At 55.1% G+C, this 21,280-nt stretch overlaps 3 protein-coding genes across 6 annotated transcripts; 1 reads left to right on the top strand and 2 right to left on the bottom strand.

Moving 5' to 3' along the window:
* Positions 1-434: 434 nt before the first annotated feature.
* On the bottom strand, positions 435-10,180 carry KIF7 (kinesin family member 7). Its single transcript, XM_030456945.1, is given in 22 exon segments — positions 435-1,213; positions 1,397-1,546; positions 1,639-1,837; positions 2,205-2,411; positions 2,641-2,856; positions 3,068-3,244; positions 3,706-3,831; positions 4,067-4,264; positions 4,382-4,584; positions 4,891-4,978; positions 4,980-5,047; positions 5,343-5,365; positions 5,367-5,422; positions 5,689-5,910; positions 6,304-6,531; positions 6,659-6,681; positions 6,684-6,795; positions 7,121-7,282; positions 7,284-7,653; positions 7,854-8,265; positions 8,503-8,703; positions 9,880-10,180. Coding segments are annotated over 22 exon segments (4,122 nt in total). The 3' UTR covers positions 435-833.
* A 1,051-nt stretch (positions 10,181-11,231) lies between these two features.
* LOC103526843 (ras-related and estrogen-regulated growth inhibitor-like protein) lies at positions 11,232-13,528 on the top strand. 3 transcript variants are annotated; one of them, XM_030456943.1, is made up of 4 exons: positions 11,232-11,462; positions 11,863-11,916; positions 12,340-12,416; positions 12,984-13,528. In XM_030456943.1, the coding sequence occupies exons 1-4, from the start codon at positions 11,324-11,326 to the stop codon at positions 13,404-13,406; spliced, it is 693 nt and encodes a 230-aa protein (XP_030312803.1). In that variant the 5' UTR covers positions 11,232-11,323; the 3' UTR covers positions 13,407-13,528. The 3 variants fall into 3 exon arrangements, with proteins under 3 accessions (XP_030312803.1, XP_008490192.1, XP_030312804.1); XM_008491970.2 differs by having other exon boundaries at positions 12,981-13,528; XM_030456944.1 differs by lacking the exon at positions 11,863-11,916 and having other exon boundaries at positions 12,981-13,528.
* Positions 13,529-14,589: 1,061 nt separating this feature from the next.
* PLIN1 (perilipin 1) lies at positions 14,590-21,280 on the bottom strand. 2 transcript variants are annotated; one of them, XM_030456941.1, is made up of 9 exons: positions 21,196-21,280; positions 20,475-20,533; positions 18,966-19,164; positions 18,742-18,824; positions 18,105-18,357; positions 17,706-17,914; positions 17,011-17,163; positions 16,147-16,383; positions 14,590-15,647 (listed from the first exon to the last, which is right to left on the bottom strand). In XM_030456941.1, the coding sequence occupies exons 2-9, from the start codon at positions 20,517-20,519 to the stop codon at positions 15,276-15,278; spliced, it is 1,551 nt and encodes a 516-aa protein (XP_030312801.1). In that variant the 5' UTR covers positions 20,520-20,533; positions 21,196-21,280; the 3' UTR covers positions 14,590-15,275. The 2 variants fall into 2 exon arrangements, with proteins under 2 accessions (XP_030312801.1, XP_030312800.1); XM_030456940.1 differs by lacking the exon at positions 21,196-21,280 and having other exon boundaries at positions 16,147-16,380; positions 20,475-21,129.

Raw genomic sequence — 21,280 nt, 5'->3', positions numbered from 1 at the left:
ATTTCCAAACACAATCCTGTAATTTAGGACTGACATAATCCACCTCAAGAAGAGGGACATCATTTTCACTCTGGCAGATTTATTCTCCCTTACATCCAGACTGGAAGTTTTCTCAAGTAAGAAAATACTGCTTAAAGCAGCTTATAGGCTGGAGCAGAAAATGGCACTGAACCAGGGTTGCTTTTATCTTGGATGCTTCAGACAATTCTGCTACTGTCTGGAGATACTTTTCCTGCAGCACCTCTATGTAGGAAATCTACCAGCTCTGGCTGTGAGCACTTACAAAGCAGGTATTTCAGCATTAAGTTCTGTGACAGCAACAGAACTCCCATGCAGTGAGGTTTAAATAGAACTCCATTTCTATGTACTCAGAATAAGTAACAACTGAAGCCTGTGACAAATGACTTTCATAACACTTGTTCTGCTTTATTAGTAAAGTTACAGTAAAAATGTAAAAAAACCCAAAGTTACTACAAAAAACAATGTACAAAGTTCTGCAGGACTGCAGAGCATCTTCCTCTGAAGCTGCTAGGGCTGAGCAAGCCCCACAGCAGAGGTTTCCAAACTGTAAACAAGTTTTTAGTGTTGGAGTCCAGGGTGGGAGGCATCTCCCACTTCCCAGTGTTTAAGCTGCAGAGGGTGTGGGAGGGAAGGTGTCCAGTCAGCACTGTGTAAACTGGCAGCAACCTGGGGAATGTAGGCTGGTGATGAAAAGTCATGTGTGCTTCTTCCTCAGGCCTCTGAAATGTAACAGCTTTGTAGCCCAGCTGGCTTGTAGGGCAGGAAGGCTCTTGAGCTGATGTCAGCAATATCTGCTCCTGCCTGCTCTGCACCTACAGTGGGTTTTTCCTCACGTCTATCATTGCCGGGTGATAAGGCACTGGGGTGGTGCTCAGGCTGGCTCTGCGCAGCTCCCGGCGGGGCTTGGAGGGAGGAGCAAGGCAGCGGGGCGGGTGCAGCTCCTGGGGCTGCCCTGCTCTCAGCAAGTGCTCGGCATCCCGCGGCCGAAGGTCCCCGGGGCTGTCGCTGGGCAGGGATGAACGTCGCCACGTTGATGGCAAAGGGGCGTGCACCAGGTCCCTGCTCTCATCCCTGACACGGGGGCTTTCCTCAGCCAAAGGCACCAGCTGTTCCCCGAGGCTTGGCTCCTCACAGGTCCCGTGTGTGGGGATAGCTCTGTCCCCAGCCCCGTGGATGCTTCTCTCCATCCCTGCTGGGAAAGATAAGGGTACAGTAAGATGAGTACCAGGAATTCTGTTTTTCTTGTCAGAATCTGCCTGTGGAGCACTTGCTCAAGACCAGCACTGCCCGCGACTGCTCTAAGCTCTCACTGACAGGGAAAAGAATTTAAACTCCCTTAATTTTAAGGAGAAGCTAAGCCTGAGTTTCCTCTCACCTTTGGTCTGTCCAGGATGGAGGTTCATGTTACTCAGCCTCTGGTTCAGCTCCTGGTTTGCCCACATGTAACGGCTCAGCTCCTTTTCCAGCACCTGAATCCTTGCCTCGTACTGCAGCTTGCTGCTGGCCAGCCCTTCATCCATGTGCTCTACAAGGAAAAACAAGGCCATTTCAAGCTGCAAGCCCTGCAAAAGGCAAAACCCATGCCACCACTGCCTGGTTCAGGAGCTGGATGGTTACCACGGCTCTGCTGGAGCAGTAACTGCATGTTTTGCTCATGCTCCTTCTGCTGCAGGGTGAGCTGACGATCCATCTCCAGGCGCTGGCGCTCCACAGCTGCCTCCAGCCAGTACACCAGCTGCTGCTGCTCCTCCAGCTGCATCTCCAGCTCTGAGAAGGCAATGTGCTGCCTATGCTGATCCTCCCGCAGTGTCACCACCTGGCCAGGGTCCAAGAGCAAAGAGCATCTCAGCTCCTTCAGAGCCTGGAAGCTTTTCTGCACCCAATGAGCGTGAACAAATTAGGTTTCTTGGTGCAGAATATGAAGGTTAGAAGTGGTGGGATGTCACAGCTGCCTTGCTGCACTGACACTGTGGAGCCACCCAGGGATCCAGATATCCTACAATTAGTTAATATTCTCTCCCAGGTGTTAGGACAGGTGGGGACCATGGTGCTGTGGCTTTGTTGCCTGACATTTCAGGGCAGAAGTACAATAGCAGGCAGGCAGAAAGCTTGAAACTGGAGGAAAACGAGAGTGTGGTCAGATGCTACATTCCACACTAGCATAGAGAACAGCTGTCTCCTACCTTGTCAAAGTACTTGCAGAGCAGAGCTCGGGTCTCAGAGGAGGAGAGATAGCTGAGTTTGGCCATGAGGTTCATCTCACACTGGGACAGCAGGCTGGCTGAAGCCCGCAGGACTCGTTGCCTGCACGTGATGGACTCATTCTTGTACTCGATGGCTGCATCCAGAGCCTCGATCGCCTCATCCAGCTGGAACAAGATCCGTTCTTCCTGCCAGGGCAGAGCTGCAGTTACTAGTCAGCAATGGGTTTGCTTTGTCTCACCCAGCCCTGACCTCTCAACACCTTGGTAGTGGTGGCAAGAAGCTGAGATATGCACAGATTGGGGTTGTTGAGGGAGCATCTGCTAACGACCCCACACTCATCAAGTAAAGATCTTTACTTCTTTCTTAATACCTCATGCTCTTGCAAGCAGAGCAGCCCGGCCCAAGAAGAGGTACCTCTGGAGACAGCAGGGTCCCCTGACGCAGCTTGTTGTCCAGCTCCAGTCTCTGTTTGAGCAGCTGGTCCTTCTCCTGGCGCAGGTTGTTGATCTCCTGGCGGATCCGCTGCTGGTCGTGGGCACTGCCGTGACGCAGTTGCCCGTTCTTCTCTGTCAGCTCCTTTTCCAGGTGCTCCAGGCGACTGGACACACGTACTATGTCATCTGTCAGGGCCTGCCACAGAAGTGTAAGGGGATCTGCTCTAGAAGACCCCCAGCCCCTTTCAACTTCCTCCATGGGTCAAGTAATTCCACACACACTTCTCAACACCACCTCATCCTGACTTGCAGCCCTCTGCCAGACCCCGGATCGCACCCAGCCCTTCTAGCCTCCTACCTCTGCTGGAAATCAAGCAAGGGTCTGAGGTTTTGCACTCTTGTCCTACCTGGCTGGAACGTAGTCGTTTGCTCTCCAGGCCATTCTTCTCCTGCAGCAGGGCTTCCTTTTTGGCCACAATAGCTTCCCGCTTCCGCAGCTCATCTTCCAGCTCATCCAGGGCTCGGCGCTGCTCAAGAACTTTATCCATCTCCATGTCCAGCCACTTCTTCTGCTCCTCAATTTTCTGATGGAAGGAGAGGCAAAGGTCATGTTCATGTGTGCAGACAGCAACAACAATGCCCAGCACTGCCAGACTGAAAAGCAGTGGGATTGAGATCAGAGGGAGTGTCCTGAGTCCATTTCTGCTAACCCCTATGGGCCAGACCTGGCTGTTTTTATCATTCTAGCTCCTCTGAGAGGCAGAGTTGAGCTAAATCTACAGCTGCCAAGGAGTCCTTGGGAGCTGCAACCCCCCTACCTTTCTGCTGGCAGACAATACTTTGCAGCTCCTTTATCAATGCCAGGATTTAGAAGAGAATCCCAGTCCTGAGGGTAAGACAGGATCTAAGTGTCCTGCTACTAAGTGACACTATGGACTACACCTCAAAGGCAGGATGGGCTATGTCCCATCTTAAACTAAAACCCCAGCAGCCTGCCACAGCAGACTGGAACAGGAGGGAGTTGGCAGGCTTGCTCTGCCTGTACCTGCTGCTGCTCCAGGCTGATGACAGAGCCGTTGCTGCCGCTCCGACGCTTCCTCTGGAAAGCTGCGATTTCCTCCGTTTTGATGCGCAGAATTTTCTGATGCTGCTCGTGCTTCAGTTCCAGTTCCTGTATGGGAAGGAGCGGCTGTGAGCCCTGAGGATGTCCACCCTAGAGCTAGGGACTAAGGGCAGCTTATGTTCCCTTCTAGCTCTTTGGATAATCTTAAACAACTGGTCTCTCATCAGCTTTCCAAGACAATCCTAGACCTCATGGGGTCTACCTTGCCCAGCAGCTCACAGAACCCACCCATCATCATCCTCACAAACGTGTCAGTAACACAGCTGCTCCTGTCCACTCCTACCTTGACTTGGTGCTGCTGCTTATTCACCTCCACCTCCAGCCGCCGTTTCTGCTCGCTCTCCTCCCGCAGCCGGCGCTGCAGCTGGCCCTGCTGCCGCCTCATCACCTGAATGTTCCTCTCCAGCTCCTGCACTCGCTTCTCGCTCTGGGCTGAGAGTGACACCAGCCTCTCTGTTGCCTGTTTCTTCTTGCACAGAACCTGCCAGAGGGGAAAAGCTGCCCTTGGGCTCGGCATCTTCCCTATGCCCTTTTGCACAGATGTCCTCAACTCTTCCCCTGCCCCCCTCGCCGGGCACGCAGAGCCCTTCCCCCTCACCTGTGCCTTGCTCTGTGCAGCTGCCACGCGTGTGCGGTATTCCTGCAGCTTGCGCTTCTCCCCCGCGTCCTGAGGCTCTCTGCCCTCCAGCTCCTGGAGCTGCTTCTGGCTGTCATTCAGCTCTGCTCGTACCTGCTCTGCCTCCTGCTCCAGCTCATTGATCTTCTGGCAGTACTGCCTGTTCAGAGCCTGGGCGTCCTTGCCTGCAACACACACCCCCCTCTGCCGTGACCTCCAGGCCCCCTTCCCTTGCAGACAGGATCCTGCCAAAGGACAGACCTTTCCTCTGAAGTATTTCTGACTCTGGAGACTGGCTGCTCTGGGGATGGGATTTGGGGAGAGCCCAGTAGAAAGGGTATCACTCAGCTAGAGGATGGAGGAAACTGCCTACAGGGAAGGACTGAGCATGGATAACACAGGAAGAGAAGGTGGGATAGGACTAGAGACCAAGTATTCAAAGTAGGAAATTTCATAGGGAAAGGATGTGCATTCCCCTGGTGGTTCTGCACCTGTCTTAACAAGCTCAGTGATCAGCTCCTCCTTCATGCGGATGTTGATTGCCAGCTCTCGGATCTTCTGCTGTGCTTGTACCAGCCTCCCACTCCGAGTCCTTCCCTGGAACGCGCTCCCAGGGACTGAGCAGTGGCTCCTGCCTCCTGCGGATCTCTGCAACACAGGTTCCTGGGTTAGAATGCTCTTGTCTTAGCAGCTGGGTGAAGAACAATTCAACCTCGGATCTATAGCCAAGAACTGTCACAGCATCACCCAATTACCCGCAGCTTCCACCAGAACATGCAGCTCTTGCCAGACCCCAGAAGTTGAAGCTTCTCCTTAACAAGAGCAGCTAGACTTGTCATCTGCTCCATTTTCATCCTCTGGTTCACCTTGGTGGGAAACTGCCTCCCTTTCAACAGCACCCATGAAGCACCACCAGCCCCAATAACCTATGGTTGCCACTTGCCTTTTGACAGCTCCAGCTGCTCTTTGAATTGAGGGGATGTTGCTTCCACTCAGCTCCTCGCTCGACTTAGAAATCTCGTTCTTGCTCCAGCTTTGGATCAACATTTCTAGAAGGAGCAGCAAATTAATCAGTTGGGTCTGGGTGCTGCCAGAGCTGTTCCCAGTAAGGGCCCTCAAGATCCACAGGCTTCAGAAGGAGAGAGAAACAAGTAGCTATGGTCAGGAAGATGGTTTGTAGCTCCTTAGCAAGCAGGCAGTTGTCTCAGCACAGTCACAGACCCCAGTGCAGGGTTTGCTTCTACAGCCTACATTGAGAGCCAAGATGGCAGAGGTAGGACAGCCAGGACACTGCACAGTGCAGGGACAGCCTCAACTCACCGGCGCCGGGACAGGGACCTTTTTTGTTCCCACTCTTCCTCCTCTCCTGAGGACAGCTCTGCTGGCTTCTCTGAGTCCTGGCCAAGCTCTCTCCCCAGCACTGCATCTTTGATCTCTGCATTGCTGGTTGGGCACTGTGCATGGCTTGGGTGTGAGCCTGCTGGTTCTTTCTCCTGGCTGCTACAGAGCTGCTGGGGCAGAGAATTGGAATGACAGGAAACACACAATGTAAAAGCTGGTCTTAGAAAAAGCAGCTGTCTCAGCTGGGCATTGCTGCTAGAGAAAAAGAAAAGCAACAAAATGGAGCTGAGTGTGATTTCAGGAGAACTGCTGGGTGGCTAGACCCAGATGAGCAAATCTGGGACCTGCCCGTAACACTAAAGTAAAAGTCTCAGTTCTGAAGCTGGGCTGGTTTTGCTGGAGTTGTGAATCTCTTTGGACGTGAACACTGACTGCAGTCCTCTGGACTATACCTCTGACAAGGCTGACATTCAGGGGTGGGAGAAAAAACAGTTCACTCAGTGAAGAACACCTGATGGGAAAAAAAGCAGCAGCTTCTCAATGGCACTGTCTGGCACCCTCACCTTCCTGCAAAAGTCTCCTCCACTCTGCTCAGTGGCAAGAAGCCCCAAGGGAACCCCGCTGAGGCCATGGGAGAGGGCAGCATCCAGTGGGGCTGTGTGAGGTCTCTGGTCAGCAGTCAGCAGATGAAGGTTTTTGAGCAGTTCTGACACATGCAAATTTGGCACTGCCATCTCCAAGCGCACATGCAGCTCTGAGATCTTATCCTGCTGCTCCTGCAGCTTGTCGCTCTAGGAGGCAAGAAGAAAAACATGGTTTTATACATGTGGACCTCAGACCTACTACAGGAACCTGGACTGTGCTCTGCTGGGGAGGAGTGTAGCAGGTCCTTACAAGGACAGTAAAGCCAAGAAGTACCTGAAGCTTATACTGTTCCATGCATCCTCCAGGGCAGCCAGGAAATCACGGTTCTCCTCCTCTAGGCGCTCCACTTGTCTCTGCAGTTTGGCAACCTGCTCATCTTTGGTGGACTCACCCTCCTTCTCGGTGTTTACCTGTCCCCCAAAATACAAGAGAGCAGCATCAGCATCCACCTTTGTCCCTTCCCTTCCCACGCTGGACTCTGCAAGGGCACAGCAGCTCTGCAGACCTAGGACTTCTTCCTGCCAAAATAAATCTCTTGGCCACACCTGAACCCAGCGTCTCCCTTACCTGCCTGTACGATGGACAAAACCATTCTGCCTCCCTATTAGCCTGTCGGACAAGTTACTTTCTCCTTGGCCCTTTTCCTGACCCTTGCGCCATTACTGTATTGAGGCAGCTGCATTCAGTGGCCACCTGATGAACCCAACCTCAAAGCTACACCACCCCAAATGTTACCTGGGCTTTTGCCAGCTTTGAGCCTTGTGCCTCAGGGCTCTGGTCTTCTGTCGAGGTGCTCTCAATGCCGCTATCCAGCCCAGCTGAGGTCAGCTCACTCCTCTCACTCTCCACAGTGCACAGCCACTCCTTCACCTGCAGGACCTGCTCCACTGTCAGGTTTACTGTCCTCCTGCAGCTCCATCAGCAGCCTGTACGCCGCATCCGTGCAGGTCCTGTAGTGTGCACACTCGGCCAGCAGCCGAGCCGTGGGGTCCGGCGCGCAGCGTTTGGTGGTGGCCGAGCGGTGGATGATCCGGGTCTCGGAGCGGTGCCGCTGTTCCAGCGCCTTCTGCAGGTTCTTTATCTGCAGGTGAAGCTCTTCGACGTTCTCTGTCTCCCTGCGGCAGTTCACCACAGCTTTGTTCTGGATGTTTTGAGCCCGGCTGGCATAATTCAGGGTGTTGAGGCTCTCATCGAAGTCGGAGGAGGATGGGCTGATGCAGGCTATCATCACAGTCTGGGCATTCCCCCCCAGAGAGTCTTTCAGGATCCTAGGGAAGAGCACAGTGATTAAAACAGCTGAAACAGAAAATAATGAAGGAACCAGAAGACTTCCAACCTTCTTCAGAGGTTAAGCCCAAAGAAAACAATATTTTTGCTCCCTAGCTGGTGTCTAGCACAAGAGAAGTGAGCAGAACCATTAAGCAGAAGAGTAATGTGTGGAGCACTGAGGTCCTGGTCCCAGCTGTACCTGGTGATTTTGGAGTCCCTGTAGGGGATGTGGCTGCCCTTCCTCCGAGGGTCTCCCAAGGCACTGATGACGTTTCCCAAGGCTAGGAGGCCACTGTTGATCTGGATGCTCTCCTTCAGCCTCTCCCCTGTGTTTCCTGTCTTCACAATTCGCTCTGAGCCTGCCAGGTCCACAAAGTGAAACTTGGAAACCAGGACCTGGCCTGAGGCAGGGATGGAGGGGGGCTGGTGGTGCAGGGGGAGGCGGCCAGCCCCGCGCCGTTGTTCCATGGTCACGGTGAAGATGGTGTGCGAGCGGCTCGACTGCCTGTTGATGTGGGTAGCTCCCGTGTGCTTGGCAGTGTTCCCCATCTCCAGCAGGCTCAGCACCTCATCCAGCCCTTCTACTTCCACCTCCTTCACACCACAGAGCACTGCAATGGCAAACAGAGCTGTGGCTCAGGGATGGGCTGCCTGAGGATGCAGCTTCTCTGCACAGCCTGGTGCTGTCACCCTGCCTATACCATGCTACACGCATAGTGGCTTTCCATACTGAATAGGTCTGCAGGAGAGGGATGGAGGGAGAAGGCCTGGCTCTGCCTTCAGCAATAGATAACCCAACCCTGGCCTCAGGCATGGTAAGAAAAAGGAGCCTGGGAACCCACACATACCAACGTTCCCCTTGTCATCCTCCCGGATCTGGATGTCTTTGCTGGCTGTATCCACCTGCAGCAAGTCCCGAAACTCCTCCTTGTACACCTCCAGGTAGGACACTCGGACCGTGTAGTCAATGAGGTCGTTCTCATCAATAAGCCTGAATGTCTCGGCCATGGCTCGTGGGATGATGCCCTGCTCATCTTCATTGATGGAAGCTGCCAGAGAAATGGACGTGGTCATGGGGAGCAGGGAATGCCCAGGGAGGCCATGCTGGCCCCAGGGACAGAGCACTGCAGGAGCCTGCCTGCAGTGCATGTGAGCTGGAAAGGACCAGCTTTGCAACCCTCCCACAGCTCAGCCTGGACTAAACATCTCTCTGAGCGTTTTTTAAGCCACAAGGTTTTGGGGCAAGTCCTGTCCTGATGCTGTGCTGGATGCCACAAATGTCCCTTGTTTCCAGTCCTTCCTCAAGAAGGAAAAGGCACATTAGGGTTTCAGCAGGTAGCAAACACCATTCATGCAGCTACAGCATGCTGTCATTTGAAGCCTGCATGACTCCACGACCTTTCCCAGCTCTGAGAAATCTTTTTTGTGTGCTTGCTGTCTGGCCACAGCTCTCTGCTGTCTGAATTATTAGTGGTTTTGCTTTTGTCTCCAACAGCCATGAAAAAGGGCAACGCCCAAATCTGGTGCACTAAGAGCCTGAACTGGGAAACTGGAAACAGGTAGATTGAAAGAATGGAAAATATCATTTACAAACTATTAACTAAAGCCAACTGAAATGTTTATAGTACATCTTCAGTCAAATATCATAATACCATTAAAGCAGCACTTGCAGGAGGAAAAGGTTTCCAATTCCCTCCTCTCCTTTGCATAGACAAACTAACAGGAGGAACCCCTGTAAACCTCCCTCTCCTTAGGGCTTATTTCAGCACAAAGCTGATAAGTTCAAGTCAGGTGAAGGTAGTGGTGCCATAGGACGATCACCATCACTACCTCCAGACCAGGCATGGTCTTCTTGCCTTTCCTGCACTGGGATTGGAAAAAGTCCACATGCTGTGATCTCAAATAAGGTATTGTCCCTGGGGTGGGTGGAAGGAAAGGCTGGTGGAGTGGGCTGGACGGGGATGAGCAGTAAGGGTGGGTGTGGGGGGGCTGGCAGAGTCAGGAGGGGAGAGCAAGGTAGAAGGACTGGTTGGGATGTGGGAAGTGATGGAGATGGTGATGTTGGTGGAGTTGGGTGGAGAGAGCAAAGTGGAGGGACGGGCGAGAGTGGCAGCATCGGTGAGGTGGGATGGCTGAGAGGGATGGGTATGGTTGGGAGGGATGGGGGCTTGGCTCGGGAGGGCGGGAGGTGGCGAAGGGGCCCCGCGGGGTCGGCAGACACTCACCGACGCTGGCCTCCCCGATGGTGTAGGTCTTGCCGGAGCCGGTCTGCCCGTAGGCGAAGACGGTGGCGTTGAAGCCGCGGAAGAAGGCCCGCAGCAGCGGCTGGACGCAGGCCTGGTAGACAGCGGCCTGCCCCGCCGCCTCGGGCAGCACGGCGGCGAAGCGAAAGCGGCGGCGTCCCAGCACCACCTCGCCGTTGTCGGCGTCGCCCCGCAGGCAGGGCCGGTGTCCCCGCAGGGCCTCCCGGGGCAGCAGCGGCCGCACCCGCACGGCCACACGCACCGCCGCCCCCTCCGCCGCCATGGCCGGAGCCCAGCGCGCCGCGATGGCGTCAGGCGGCTCCGCCCGGCGCCGCGGGGGAGCGGGAGCGGGGAGCGGCGGGGCCGGGGAAGGGGAGTGGGATTGCGGAGGGTTCGTGTCTGGGCCTCAGCGACCCCCAGGGCAGAGGGGCAGAGGCCCGGCAGGGAGTGGGCGGGGGCATGGGGGAGGGAGGGGGGGCTGCGGGGGCTCCCGAGGCGCTCCATGGCTCCTGAGATGCTCCACTGCTTGCAAGAGACTCCGTCAGCCGTGAGACACCGCTCAGTCGCTCGTGGGACACCCCCTCGGTCACAAGATTTCCCCCACTCCCGAGATGCTCCATCGGTCATCAGACAGTGCTCCAGCACTTGTGAGATGCTGCACCACTTGTGAAGCAATGCTGTGCTACTCAGGTGCTCCAGCACTCGTGAGATGCTCCCTCGTGGGAGACTTCATCTCCTGTGAGAGGCTTTGTTGCTTGTCAGACAATGCTTCATCACTCGTGGCACACTCCATTGCTTGTCAGACAATGTTGCATCACTTAGGAAATGCTCCACGACTTGTGAGGTGCTCCACAAAAGACTCATCTCTTGTGAGATGCTTCGTCACTTGTAGCACAATGTTCCATCACTTGTCAGACAATTCTCCATCACTTCTGAGACACTCCACGCTTGTGAGATGCTCCACCACTTGTGAAACAGCACTCCATCCCTTGAAAGATGCTCCATTGCTCACAGGACACTCCAATGCTTACGAGATGCTCTACCACTCCTTGCAAGCATTCCCACGATCACTGTGGGGAAGAGACAAAGGACGATCTTGCCCTGCCAAGGGACAACGTGCCGGAGGTGCAGGCGTGGGCAGCCTCCTGGGGTGCCATTTGTGGAGCAGCTGGTGCAGACAGCTGGTGCTTCCAGGCCGCTTGCTGGGCTGGCTGCAGTCACTGACGTATGTTCGGGACGATCTGAGCAATAACAAAGTTTTTCATCCATCTGCCTGCAGCTCCCACTGCACCGCCCCTATGGCTGTGGGGAGGGGTATGGCTCTCGCAGGTCCCCTGGGTGCTGTGGGAAGTGCTGGCTCCTCGGCTGAAAGGAGGGGAGTTGCAGACAGCATCGGGACCGCCGGAGAGGCAGAGCCACGCTCGGCATGGGGCTCCGGCTCCCACTGCGCCGCAGTGCCAGCTTCACCCCTGACCACCCAGCCCTCATGGAGGTGCCTGGACCCACTGCCCTGAAGGTGGAAGCAAATGTCCTGGTGATGGGAGCTGACAACGTAGGGAAATCAGGTAGGAAACAGCTGTGAGCTGGGAATTCCCCGTTTTGCCCTGGGGAAAAAAAATGCTGAAAACTGCAGCAGTATTTGGAGAACAAACTGCAGATAGGAACCTGGCAGAGAAAGCTGGTGAGATGGGGCTGAGCTTTCAGGTGTGGTGGGGACTTGAGATGGGGAAGCTGAGCACAACCTTGCAGGTGACAGGCAAGTGACATGAAGGTATTTTCTGCTGAGCTGTGGTTTGTGCTGTGCCTCTGCTCTGCTCCCAGACCACTGAAGGCTGGAGGAAAACTGAAGGTCATTCCTGTTAGTGGGGGGCTAGAGGGGGATGGTGCCTGGCTCTGCTCAAATTTAAACAGGAAAATCTTTCAGGTTTTGTGTTGTTCTGATGATTCTCCTTCTCCCCTCTGCAGCTCTGACTGTGCGTTTTCTCACCCGGCGCTTTATTGGGGAGTATGGAGACATGGGTGAGTGCCAGGCCAGGGCCAGGACAGCTCCTGTTAGGGACTGGGGACAGGAGGCAAGCCTGCTTCTGCTTGTGGAATTTCACTGCTTCCCATCGTCTCCTGCTTGTCTCCAAAGCCTTTGCCTGCTCCCATGGGCTGGATGATTGTTGATTGAGTCATCTTGGTCCAGAACTGCTTATTGGGGTGCAAAAGGTTCTGGGTGGCAGCTGGTGGTACCAGCATGCCTGAACTGCACTCAGGAGTGGAGGCAGGCTGGGGTGGTCACAGTTCTGGAGACCACCATGTTCTGCATGGTTGTTGACCCCAGACCTTGCCTTGGAGAGCAGTCTTCCAGGATGGACAATCTTGTCCCTAGGAGGAGAAGACAAGGACTGAGGGAGCACTCTGTGAGGATGATAATTTTAATTCTCATTTTTTTGGCAGAATTCATCTACAGCCACAACCTGACTGTGGATGGCCGAGAGATTCTCCTCCACATCTGGGATGTCCCTAATTCCCAGGTGAGAGGACCTCCTTTTGCACTGGCTGAGGGAGAGAAAAACCCTCTACTAAAAATTAGGGGAGGAACCATAAGAATAGGCAAAACTCTGACGTCAGATGGTTTGTTGGCAACTAAGCCCTTCTTGCCTGCAGAGCACAGGGCAGCAGCATTGGTGCATCTGGTGGCAGGGTAGCAACAGTCACCTTAGCTCATGGTCCTCTTGACTGGGGATGCTGGGGCTGAAGTGCTAATGTTATCAGGCTGGGCTGAGCACAGGACTGTGCTGTCAAGGTGGAAATGCCTCTCTGAGTTCCCCCACAGTGTTATCACCTACAGCCTACAGTGCTTGATAGCTTGGTGATGAGGTGAGGATAGTGATACTCAAGTCCAAATTGTGTCCCCTTGGTGAGGTCAGCCAGGTCCTGCTCTGCATTCCTTGGTACTCCTCTTTATCTCTGCCCTTCTGCTGCTGCTTACTGGCTGCCCTGGACCCAACAGGCTCAGAATCACCACAGCCTGTGCTAGCAAGCATGAGTGGAGGGAAGGAGCCAGGTAAAGAAACCTTCCTTTTCTCTTTCCTTAGGAGCAGACAGAGGAGAGCTCCTCAGAGGAGAAGCGAATCCAGTGGGCAGACAGCTTTGTCCTGGTCTACAGCATCTGCGACCGTGCCAGCTTCAACATCCTGCCCCTCAAAATCCAGTTCATCAAGGCAACCAAGGAAGGGCAGAGCCAGGAGAAGGTGCCCATTGTCATTGTGGGCAACAAACGTGACCTGCACCACCAACGGGTGGTGTCCAGTGAGGAGGGACGGCTCCTGGCCCTCTCTTTAGACTGTGGTTTCTATGAGGTCTCTGCAGCTGAGGCTTATCATGGGGCCCTCATGGTTTTCCATGGGCTGGCTGAGCGCATCCCTGACACCAAACTGGCACTGAAAAAGGGTACAAGGATTCGTGGCATTGTCAAGACCATGTCAGCTGTGTTTGCCCGTAAGCGAACAGACTCCCTCTGAGGTACAGCCTGGGTGTTTCTCTCTGTGCTGCCCAGCTGGACTGATCCTCCTTCCTGGGTGCCTGTGGAGATGGTGTGAACTTCTCTAAGTACAGTGGGTTCCTCACTGCCTTCCTAACCTTAGAATTTGGGTCTCCTGCCATACACAGCTGGTGCAGCTGAGGCCTGTAGTGCCTTCCTCTGCTCCCTTCTGTAGAGCTCTTGTCTCTGTGGTGGGACAGGTAGTGGGGCAAATTCTCTTTTCTTTGCTGTACTAGATTTTTAGGGCACCTCCTGCTTTCTCCCTTCATCCTCCAATGCTGGAGATGACCAGGTGACCTTGCTGCTGCTGCAGGCATCATCAGCCCTGGGCTGCCAGAGAGCAGGCAGAACATGCTGCTTCTGCATGGGCAGCCAGCTCAGTGTCACCCCCTGCTACCCTGGGTTTCTTGTTCCCATTTAATACTTACCAAGTTCCTGCCTTGCTTGCAGGAGCAGCTGCGACCTGGCAATGAGGAGGGTTCTCCACCAGGGAGCCACCCGCAGCTCCCATGTACCCATCACTGTCCAAGTGTCCAGAGCCTGTGGCACTGTCTGAACCTGTCCCACCTACCATGCTTTTGAGCCATCCTGCATGTGGTCCTCTGTCCCACAGCCTTTCAGCAGTTGTAGCAGATTCCCTTGTGCAAGTGCCATACCGGCTGTGCCTGGGAAAAAGCAGTCTGGTGGCTCATTCCCAGGACAGAGTCTCCTACCAAGCCACTCTTTCCTTCCCTGGGTAGGAGGGGAGGTGGGAAAATTAAATGCCAGGCTCCTTGCTGGACCCTTCTGCTGCTGGGTGTATTTTTTCCCTGGCTCTCCCCAAACCCTTCCCGTGGTGTGCCTGGGAAAGCAATGTGTTGGAAGAGGGTTTGTGCGTGCAGGACAGACAATGATTGCTCTGCTCTCTTCTGGAAATGCAATAAATTGTCTTTGGCAGGAAGCCCCCAGCTCCTTGCGACTGTGAATAATTTGTACTTGGGGCATGGGAAGAGACACGTCCTGTGCTGGGCACGAGATCCCACTGGACCTGTGACCACGACCTGAGGGTCAGTTTCCTGTACCCGTTCCCTCAGCTCGGGATTGGGTGTCTCACCCCACTCTTCTCCCTTGTTTTGGTTGCTCTCTCTCATAAAGCAGATGTGCAGATGGGGCAAACAGCAGGTCAGAAAAGTTTATTATTGCAGTGGATACAACAAGGTGCTGCGGGAAGCCAGGTGGTCCTGCAGGAGAGAAGGGCTCCAGGAGCTCCATTTGCTCTCACCAGTCTTCTTCCTGATCCCACCATCAATCCCACCATCGGCTAGGCATTGGTGCTCAGGGCTTTCTGACTCATGAGACCTGCTTGGTTAGTGGGGACCTTCAGCCTCTCCATGTAGGAGCACTCTGTAGCCAGGGACGGGCCTTGTGAAGGGGGACTGAGCGAGGAAGGATGGGGAACTTGGCTTGCTGTGGTGATGTTTGATGGCTTTGCTGTCCTCCCTGCTCTGTCTCGGCATCTCAACACCCCATCTAAGTCAACGCTGTCTTCTCAATAGGGACCAGAGTAGCCCAGTGCCAGGCCTTGCTGGTCCCTTTCTCTCTTTTCTGGTCTCACTGCTCTTCCCACATCTCCCTCACCTCTCTCATCCCATCTACCTCTCTTTTTCTGCCACCATAAGGGCTTTTGGCTGCCTTTATCCCCCATCCTGACCCCGATGTACTCCAGGAGAAGACATCCTATGACGTGTACTACTTTGAGCTCCTGTCCTGGTACAGGGGTATATGCAGGCAGGTGGTGGGGGTCGGGGCAAAGCGGTGCTGGGGAGGAATGAGGGGGGGGGGGTGGGATGCTCTCGCTCACCCCGCTGGCTCAGTCCTTCTTGAAGGCCGGGCTGTAAATGTTGCCATAGTAAGCCCGGCCGTACACGGCCTCGGGACTGAAGCGGTAGGAGCCCTCACTCACACGCCTGTTGTAGGGGGTGAAGGCAGATTTCCGGGGGACCGAGTACTCGGGCTCGAAGGCCGGGGCACGGTAAAAGTTGTGCCGCAGGAAGAGGGGGTCCTCGAGCCCCAGGAAGGAGAGGGGGTGATGGCCACGGTACATCCGCCAGTCATCCCGCAGCTGGGATTTCTCCTCAGTGGTGTGGGCTGTGGGTTTGGTGTCCTCCTCCTTCTGCTCCGTCTCCGGGCTGGGTTTGCTGGACCCGGTTGCCTCCTCTCCCTTCACTGACTGCCTGCGGAGCTGAGAGATGGGGTGAGCACCTGTACAGGCTGTACCTGCCTGCCAGCCCTGCTCTCTCTGTGCTGCACAGCCCCCTCCAGAACTTGGGAGACCTCAGGACAGGCCAGTTTGTCCCCATAGGGGTCCCCAGTGCAGGGGAGTGACTGGCTACAGCCTCTGAGCAGCTGCAGTGGAGAAATAGTCCTGGGGGAGCAGTGGGATGCAAGCAGAAACAGTCTCAGCCCAAACTTTCACCTTCCCAGGAATTTGTGGTGACACCCTGGATTGACCATGACCTGTGTAGAAGTACCACCACTGGGTCAATGTGGGGACGACTTGCTGTCACAGGTTGGGAGATGCTCAGGAAAGCAGAGGTGACAGAGGTGTCCCAACAGCAATCAATCTCCCTGTTCTGGTACCTCCTGGCACTGCCCAGCACTATAGGCGGCTCATGAGAAGAGGGTGGGCAAAAGGGGGGGTTTGCTGGAGATGGATGAAACCTGCCTGGGTACAAACTCACCGGCACGTAGCTGTACAGGGTGCCCAGCAGATGCTTGGGGGCACTGACAAGGGTCCCCCCAAGAGCATCAACTGTCTCCATGGCCTTGGAGAGCCTGCGGGGAGTGAAGAGGATCAACCCCTCTGCCACATCCCAGGCCACAGCTGGGACCTTCTTCACGCTGGAGATTCCGGAGGTGCAGGCATTTTGCAGATTGTGTGCCACGCTGCCCACCAGCCCAGAGCTATCTCCTGCCTGCTGAGAGAGACCAGCTGAGCCACTGGCTCTGTCCCCAGGGCAGGACAGAGGTGGCCCTGAGCTCCCAACCCCTCCTGAGCCTGAGCCCTTTCAGCTCGCTGCTTGCAAGAGCCACCACAGCCCTTTACAGCAGGGTCACTCCCTGTCCCCCCACCCCCAGGCCCTCAGGGACCCCCAGTCTGGGTCTGCGCTTCCACTGCCGGCAGAGGTGAAGGGCAACGACCCCGACCTGCTGCTTCCCGTCCCACGTCCCCATGGAGCTGATGCTGGGACCTTTCCCAGCCACACCAGCTCACACTACCCCTGGCTGCTGGGATCATGGAGGGGGCGGGCAGAGGGGTGTTTATTGGGGGTGTTCAGGGGCTTGCTGGGGGGACACCCCCACAGCAGCAAGAGAGTCTTGAATATAGAAGCCAAGGTGACCCAGCTGAGCACAGAGGCTGCCTCCAGCTTTGGGGCTCTGGGAAGAGGACCCTTCCTCACCTCCCCCAAACCTGCTGAGATTCATCAGGGATGGAGTCCTGCTTCCCAAGGGTATGGGGGAACATCACCCATGCTGGCACTTTACGTAGGCAGGAGCACACTTTGAGGTGCCCCTGGATAACTGCCCCCCCCTTTTCTCCTTACCTCCTTGGTGTGGTTGTCATCTTTCTTCCCTGCCTTCTCCTGTTTCTGCTCTGGTGCCTTGCTCTGCCGCCGGCTCAGCCACCCACCCACAGTGCTCTGCTCATCACCGTGGACCTGTGATGCCTCAAGTGTGCTTGGCTTGGCCAGGCTGCCCTGGAAAGGGAGCAAAAAGCCACCACTCAAGGGGAGTTGGTAGGTCCCAGTGACCCCATCCTACTTAGCCTGAGGATTTCACAGGGTCCTGGGGTACACAGGGAGCAGAGGGGCTCGTTTATGCATGTGGGAAAACCCACAGGCAGTTGGGAACTTCAGGATTTTGGCACAGGACAGGGAAGGGGTTCCCACTGCAGCGATGGGTGGGAGAGGAGAGGTGCCTCCTTCTCACTGCCCTCTCTAGGCCTCTGGAAGGGCTTTTTTTTGCTTTAGGGAGGATGTTATGGCAGGGCTGTAAATCAACAATATACATTGGGAACTGGATAAAAATAACTCATCTAACATGGTACAAATTTGTGTGTGAATTTGCAGCAGGAACTGTGGGCCCTGGCTTGTCCTGCTGACTGGGGGAACCACCCTGCCCACCACTCTGCTCTTGGACATGCTCCAAGAGGAACCTGAAATATCTCATCTGAAAGCAGGATCAGCCCAGAAAAGGGTATGGGGGAGCAGGATCACAGTGGGTAGGTTTGGGCACTCACCACGATGGGGACCCAGGTGACCAATTCCTGCCCTTTGGCTTTGGCTCGCTGGAGGCCTTGGGTGGTTTGCTGGTAAGCGTGGTAGGAGATACTGCTCACCAAGGCACCAATCCGGCCCAGGGTGCTGGGATTGTCAGGAGCACTGGGAGCACTTGGCTGCTGCTGTGAGACCTTTTCTTCTGACCCACATTTGTCTTTGGGTTTCTGATCTAAAGACAGAAGAGGCAGAAGAAAAGTGGGGGGGGAGAGGGGTTATAACCAGGTGGGACAAACCTCCTAGGCAGTCCTACACCAAAATCCATGGATTTCCCCCTAATCCACCCCATAATCGAGGTGTTACCCCACATGTGGGCAGACCTCCCCATACACCTTTAGATGGGGTTTGGACATCAGGACTACCTGCAACTTCATCCTCCTCTGGCAGCATGTACTCCATCAGCTTCTCCAGCCCTCCCAGGGCCGTGTCGACTCCTGCAGCTGCCATCTGGCTCACTGAGCTCCTCCTTGCATACTTTGCTGTTGTTTCCACAGTGCTCTTGGTGACCTCCAAGCCTTCTGCTGCCAGTTCCTTGATCTTATCCACGGAGTTGCCAAGGGTGCTTTTGGCATTTTGGAGTGGAGTGGAGATGGTGTCCTTCAATTCAGATGCGAGCTGTAGGTGGAGTGATGGAGAACAGCCCTGCTGGTGTGCTCAGGGTGGCACAGGACAGCTGGAGGAACCATGAGGCCCTCACCCATGGCCATAATACCAGAGAGCTCCAAAAGGGGCATAAGAGCTCTCTGCAACCCGAGCTGGAGGTAAGCTGGCAGGGATGGGACATAGGATGCTGTTGACCTATTTTTGGGTCTCAAAAATTGAGACCCTATTTTCACCTCAGCCATTCCCTGGGCTGCAGGAGCCCACGGAGGAGTTCTTGCATAGAGGAACTGCCTTGTTTTACACCCAGCAGCCCATCACCATCCAGAAACAAGGCTAGAGGAGGAGAGGGGTTGTGGCTCTGCAGAGGGGTTCCAGACTGCCCCATCTGTGACTTACCTTGTCAACAGGATACTGGAGGGCAGGGATCTTCTCCTCCAGGTGGTCCAAGCCCCGGCAGGCCAGGTCATTAGCCACGGTGACTGTCTTGGGCAAAAGCAGGGGGGTGGATTGGTCAGAAAAGCTCTTGAGATGTGCTAGGGGTGCTGCCAGCACTGTCCCACCAGGGGAGGCTCAGATGGCTCTTCTTGGCCATGTGTCCCCCCTCCTGTAAATGGACTCACACTGAGGTTCCAGCTTGCGCACCACGGGCTCCACGCTCTTCAAGGCCAAGGCACCAGCGCCCTGCACACCGCGCTCATAGACCTCACACACCGAGGCCACAAGAGGGTGGGCTTCCTTGGTGCTGACATAGGTCCTCTGGAGGCTTTCACAGGTCGAGCTCACCACTGGCAGCTGCAGAACCCTCTGCAGCACATTCTCCTGTGCATGGCAGATGGACATGGGTTAACCCTTCCTTGAGGAATGTGCCTTTGTCCACACAACAGTAGGATTTGATGTGTTGCGCAGGGGACCTCAGCTCACACCGACAGAGAAGGACATTTCTCAGCCCCCTGAGTGAGGGTCTCACAGATACATCGCCTACAGCACAGTTATGGACAACCAGGCTGGTGGCTGCCACCTAAGGAGCAGGAACACCACAGGCAGTTGGAGGGGTGATGGTATCCATTCTCATCATCTGTCAAGCCTGACTGTCCAGACACTCCCTCTAACTTCAACCCCCTGGTTCTGCTGCTTCTTCCATCTGACTCAGCCCTTACATCTGCCCTTGAACCAGCGAAGTCCCTTTTGCCTGTGTGGCACCTCTGTCTTGTCACCACTGAGACAAGTAAAGGATATGGACCACAAGAAAGAGAAAGGTAGAGGAGCAGGTCTGACTTCATGGCATAAAGGGCTTTGCTAGGAGCCATTAAAGAAGGCACCAGAGCTCTCTGGGGTGGCAAAGTACCATGACCCTACACCTTGCTAGCACAGGTGACAGGATGACAGTATAAACCAGTGCAGCTAACACCTGTGCCAGTGCCAGAGCATGGCTGAAGGGAGATGCCCCAAAGCTGGGTGAGCAGAATAAACCTGCAGCTCCCACCCTCCACTCCTGCTCTCACCCAGTGCCCACCTGCCAAGGTGAGACAACTGAGAGGTTGCAGCCCCAAGGGAGGACCAGGGCAAACGCTGGCTCCTCACAGCAGCAAGTGCACGGGGCAGAACTGAAATAAAAGGTGAGCTTTGCCCTGATCACTGGTGGACAAGAGGTGAAATTTGTCCCACTTGCAACCATGACTGGACTACAAATCTTCATGTTTGATAAAAATGGAATTGTTATGTGCTATGTTATGCTACTTTCAGCCTGGGGTGGGGGCAGGTCCTCACAAATCCTGCAGTTCAGCATCCCATGGGCTCCAGCTGTTTGGAGCAGTGCTGCATCCACACCTCCTGGAGGTTTGGGATCTGCAGAGGGGACACAGGTGAAGGACAGGCACTGCTGCTAGGGATAGCTGAGGGCTCATGTCAAGTCAAGGTAGCCTTCTTGATTCTGAACTATTTAACTTCAAGCAAGTAAAAGGTTATCCTCTTTCCCTTTGGTGACACTCTGTATTACTGCACGTGAAGGTCCATATGCAGATATGCAGGAGGACATGGGACAGAGTGAGATGTGGCTCATCTGGCAGAGCCAGTACGCGGTACACTTGGCACCTCTCTGCCCTCCCCTCTCTCCCTCTTCCCATACCCACCTTGGCATTTCCATTTGGCAGAGCCTGATTCTTCTTCGCTGTCATCACGACGTATCCACCTGCAAAGCCAAGTTGGGAGCCACAGACCCTGCTGCAAAGGCAAAGCTGGGCTGGGGCCCCTGCACCCCCAAGTGTGGCAGGGACAGGAGCTGGGTTGAGACACACACCTCCCGTGGGTGCAATGGATGTGGCATTGCCTAATGCTTGACTTTTTACCAGTTCAGCTGTAAAAGCAATGACTCCACACAGCCCTCCCCTGCTACTGTGTCTCGACAGCCAGAGATGCAAAGGATTAAGCTGGGAGGCTTCTAGTTCAGAGGAGCTACAGTGCAAGGCAGGGTACAGGGCACTGGCAGAGCTGTGGAAGAAACTCAGAGTGATCAGGACAGCAACAGATGTGCATGAGGGCCAGGGTGAGAGATGCAGGCTGAGAAAGGGTAAGAAGGCAGGGCATGAGCAGAAGAGGAGCTGTGGGTAGGGATGCAGGGCACACATCAGTCCTGCAGCTCTGCTGCTCACCATGCCAGTGCCTGACCCTGCACAGCCACAGCTTGATGCAGGGGGCAAAAGCACCCCAAAACACCCAGATCCACTGCTCCCAGCTACATAACACCCAAAAGCACACCTCCAGCTCCCCCCCTGAGCTCTTTTCTCAGCAGGAGACTTAGGGAGTGTGAATGATCCCTGCTGTCCCCATAGTGCCTGGTGAGGTGCTACTCACCGAGGGGCAGCTGTCCCCAGCAGAGCAGGAGCAGAGGGTGGTGGTTGCACGTCCCTTCAGCTGGGTCCTATGAGAGTGATGCTCG

The sequence above is a fragment of the Calypte anna genome, chromosome 10, assembly GCF_003957555.1.
Source record: "Calypte anna isolate BGI_N300 chromosome 10, bCalAnn1_v1.p, whole genome shotgun sequence".
NCBI lineage: Eukaryota > Metazoa > Chordata > Aves > Apodiformes > Trochilidae > Calypte > Calypte anna.
The sequence above is the reverse complement of the archived record's forward strand: the minus strand, read 5'-3'. Positions and strand labels throughout refer to the sequence as shown.